The sequence below is a fragment of the Solanum tuberosum genome, unplaced genomic scaffold, assembly GCF_000226075.1.
Source record: "Solanum tuberosum cultivar DM 1-3 516 R44 unplaced genomic scaffold, SolTub_3.0 scf00164, whole genome shotgun sequence".
In the NCBI taxonomy this organism is placed as follows: Eukaryota; Viridiplantae; Streptophyta; class Magnoliopsida; order Solanales; family Solanaceae; genus Solanum; species Solanum tuberosum.
In genome coordinates, this window is record NW_006239092.1 from 199,537 (window position 1) to 204,090 (window position 4,554).

General features: G+C 30.1%; 1 protein-coding gene across 1 annotated transcript; it reads right to left on the reverse strand.

The window, feature by feature from the left end:
* Positions 1-223: 223 nt before the first annotated feature.
* LOC102599944 (putative mediator of RNA polymerase II transcription subunit 26) lies at positions 224-2,382 on the reverse strand. Its single transcript, XM_006353929.2, has 2 exons — positions 2,014-2,382; positions 224-1,918 (listed from the first exon to the last, which is right to left on the reverse strand). The coding sequence occupies exon 2, from the start codon at positions 1,852-1,854 to the stop codon at positions 481-483; it is 1,374 nt and encodes a 457-aa protein (XP_006353991.1). The 5' UTR covers positions 1,855-1,918; positions 2,014-2,382; the 3' UTR covers positions 224-480.
* Positions 2,383-4,554: the final 2,172 nt, after the last annotated feature.

The following is a 4,554-nucleotide window of genomic DNA, read 5'->3' on the forward strand; positions in this document are numbered from 1 at the left end:
GAAAACTATTTCTATAATAAAATCAGTAAATACTCCACATGCCATTACTAACAAATTTGATTTTATTATATTAGATTAAAAAATGTATCTAAGGATTTGTTCTTATTGAAGTTTAATAATTGTCAAAGATTCTACCTTAAAAATACGAGCGGAATATATAAATACTTAACAAAAAAACAAACAGAAATTAAACCAACTTAACATAATTATAGGAAGAAAGAAGAAAAAAAGACTAGATATATATAATACTACAAAATCCAAAATTCTCATTCTACCAAATATTTAAAAATCATCAAAAAGAGTACGTAGTACAAAATATCTACATGTGTATTACAACGTATATAAATAAACCAAAAATTAAAAATACAATTAATTAATAGAAAAAACTTACCAAATTGATCTAATAAGTCATCAATTTATAGTCAGCAACAGTTTTTTTTTTTTTTCTATCATAAAGAAATAGTAATAATAATAATAATTCTAATCAGGACAAGTCCATGAAGAAACTGGTCCTTCACCAGTTGAACACACATTTTCCAAACCCTTATTAATCTCAGGATGAAATTCTGATGTAGAAGAATTACCTGAATTTAACTTGTTATAATTTCCAGCATTACTATTATTCCCATCAAATGATCTCAGCCGTTGATTTTCTTGACCCCCATCATGATTATTATTATTTCTCCACAATCTTGAAAGATTATTTCCATCATTTCTTGCTTGACTATTATTATTACTATTATTCCCTCCTTGAAATCCACTGATCAGATTTGCACTCACTTGTTGTTCATGACTTATTCCAAGTTCATCTAACGAAGGGACATTAATTGTATTACTGCTTCCGCCTCCTGTAGACTTTGTGTTAAAAATCGATGCTCCAGCATTGAATGAAAGAATCTGATTCTGCATGTTGAACAAGTTTTGTGCTTGTTTTTGTATTCCGAGATGATTTGAACCTAATTGGAAATTTGTTGAGGTAGAGCCCGAGGTAGTACCAACACCAACAATAGAGTTGCTGTTATTTCCAGGCATTAAAGCATCAATCATGCTAGAACTCAACAACGATGACGAAGAAGCAGGAGAAGATGATAATTGTGACATAAATGGAGATACTTGAACCTTTTGTGCTGATGGTCTCAAAGGGTATAATGGTCCAAGCGAATCCAAATGACCCGTCCTCATCCCCGATCCAGCTGTCGAAAAGAGATCAAAACGGCGAGTGTAGGGTGAACCGGTGAACGGAGCAGTTGGGATTCCGGTGAATTCCTGAACCATTTGTCGAAAATTCGTCGTGTCTGTAGTTAGCACGGTGGTTGGCGCTCTGCGTGAGGCCCTGGTGCGTTTCTTCGGGTTTTTCGCTACATCGGGCTGGGCCGAACTTGAGGCCCGTACAACATTAGTTGCTTCAATTGATGGTTGTACTTGTTGCATTGCTTGTAACGAACCTGAACCTGAACCCGAAAAAGGGTTTTGATTATGATGATGAAAGAGTTGACCACTAGCAGCGGCAGTTGATGATGGAGCTGATGAGGTAAAATTGTTGAAATTATGGTCAGATCTTAAAGCCCGAGATGACCAAATGAGATCGTTCGTGTTGAACTGAGGATTTGAACTTTGTGGGAACAAACTAGCCGCGGTATCAAAGAAAGTATTATTGGGGTTTTGTTGATGTTGTTGTTGATGAGAAAGAAAAGGCGGATTATTATTATTATGAGATGCAATTGAACCAAAATGGGCAATTGAATTATTATTACTATTATTCAAGAAAGTTGAAATAGATTCCCCACGTGAATCATCATACTCTTCATCACCACCACTTGAAGATTGAATACTCCCACTATTCCCAGAATCCATGCCTTTAATTTTTCTTCAATAAAAAGATAATTAAAGAAGAAGAAAATCTAGTATTTACTAAAACCTGCAAAATAGAAAGTGATAGTTGCAAAGTTTGAATAAGATTCAAATCTAAAAAACACCCAACAAATTAAATTAAAAAAGAAAAAGAAAAAGTACCCATATGTTGAACTTCCTTTCTTGGACCACAAGCTTGTACTCGATCCAATAAAAATAAAAACAAATAGGATCATAACATCATTTTTTCCGATGAATTAGGGTTTGGAGAGATCGAAAGGGAGAAAAGAAAAGGAGAAAGGAGCGGTTAAATATAAGGATGGCTCTGAAAGAGATGCAAGGAAAGTAAAGTAAAGAGTTTTTTGGTATTTTTTTCAGTTAGAAAAGGAAATATAGAATAGGTGGGGGACTGGGTGGGTGGTGGGGTAGGACATTGGAGGGGAGCAAAGAAGCTGCCAGTAGGTGGCAACGGGTCAAACTCAAAGAGATAGATATATGTACATACAATACATAAGATAGTGAGAGATTGGTATATGAGGGGAAAAAGAATATCTTTTTCTTTAGATTTTTAAGTGTGAAAACAAGAAAAATGAATACTAGAAAAGTTTTATGGAAACATAAAAGGGAAGAGAAAAAATAAATATAAAGTACTATTATTATACTATAATAATAAAGTGAAAATGATATATTAAAAAGAACAATTTAATACTTAAAGAGTAGGTAGCCAACTAAACTTGCTTAAGTTGTCTTGTGAACTTCAAATCTACGGACGGGTTGCGGTGAGATGGATAAAATTAAAATTTTGAGTTCTTGAGTTTTGTATATATATGAAAAAAATCCTAATAAAATGCCTTGTTATTGAACTTTATATGACATAATTTTTGATTAGTTGAGATTTTAATATGGATAACAGTTACATCAACTTGCAAAATTTAAAAAAACAAATTCAATTATTAGGGATATGTTGTAATTGTTGAAATATATTCTTCATGTTCGGACTTTGAAAATAATAATATAATAATTATAGAGTACTGAATTTTATCCTAATTAGTGAATTTAATAAGCGAGAATTGAATTAATCGTGCCAGTAAATTTTGAATGATAAAATAGTTAAACAAATAATGTAGGGGTTAGGGTGGTGATTTAAAAAATATATACCATTTGCTACGGCGCGCCGTATCGTCACGTTGGTTCAATATGTTGAGAATGTTCTTAAAAAAATGGACTTGTCTTATATGAGAGTTAAGAAAGTAATTAATTTTTGTAACAATCCTTATATTCTAGTATTAAATAATTCTTGTCAGAACTTCATTTAATTGTAAAGTAAATTCATTTAGATTATTCATTAAGCAATCATGTGAAAGTCTCAATTTCAAATAATATGGTTAATTGGTGAAATAAATCATACATATATTATTTAAGGTTCATTTTATATAATCTAATACTGTTCGATTATTTGATGTTCAAGACAATTAGGAGCTTTGAAACAATTCTTTAATTTGACTATTTTTTTATATCAACTCTAAATTTCTTTCTTTAATTTTTTTTCTTGCTCTTTTAGTTTTCTAGTAATTAATATATTCTTTTTGTTCCATGACTTACTATATGCACTGTCTAGCTTTTTCGCAACCTGTGAGTTCCAGTGGTTACGGAAAATCTGTTTGTGTGACTATTTTTTTGATAAAAAAAATAACATGCAAATAATGCAATCCATCCAATATTTTATGTTAAAAGAAAATTAATAAAATTTGATGTGCAGATGCAATATTATTGTGTACCTCATCCTTTGACCAAGTCAGAATATGGACCATCCAGAAACTTGAAAAATTATAAAATAAACATTATTATTATTATTATTATTATTATACGGTGTAATAATTTAAGGTAGAGAATCTTTTGGCATCCACGTCGATAAGAATTAATATTATAATTTTTTGAGATAATTATTTAATAAATGACTATGTTTTCTTTCTCTTACAACTTACAATTTTTTAATACAATGGTCTAAAGTTCTTTATTAAGAAAGTAAATTTTTTATTCGCTAAATTATGGTCTAAAATTTTATGAGTTATAACAAAAGTTATTGGATCAACTAATATATTTTCTACAATTTTTTCAATACATTATTAACTATCAACCTATTGGCGGTGTCTAACATTGTTCAAAGGAATAAAATTCGTATCAACACAATTTTTAAAAATAGAGACAGAATTTAAACGGTGAAAAAAAAGAGTTATTGTATAAATCAACCATTAATATTTGCACTTGTTGGTAGCAATAATTATCCCACACCAAAGTTTTTCAATTCTTTGTTGAAGTTCTTACGTGTGTGAAGGGATAAAAAAAATTAATGAACTCATTGGACATTTGAATATTATTTCGTCGTGAATATTCACATGATCTTTTGAACCTATACTTTACTAAATAATAAATACACTTAGATATATCTACCCTAATCATTTATAATTAAAATGTTTGAGTGAATAGGCTTCATAGTGATTAGTTCAACCACATTCTAGTTAGCTGCAACCACATTTTAAAGGGACCAAAGAATATAAATAAATAAATAAATTATAGCGCCCATCTCTTTAGCTAGTTAATAAGTAGCAAGTTGATAATGTAACTGAGGAAACGTGGTAAATTTAAATAAGATCCATGTATATTTTATTATGCTTGTATTTTATTTATATTTATAAAATTATT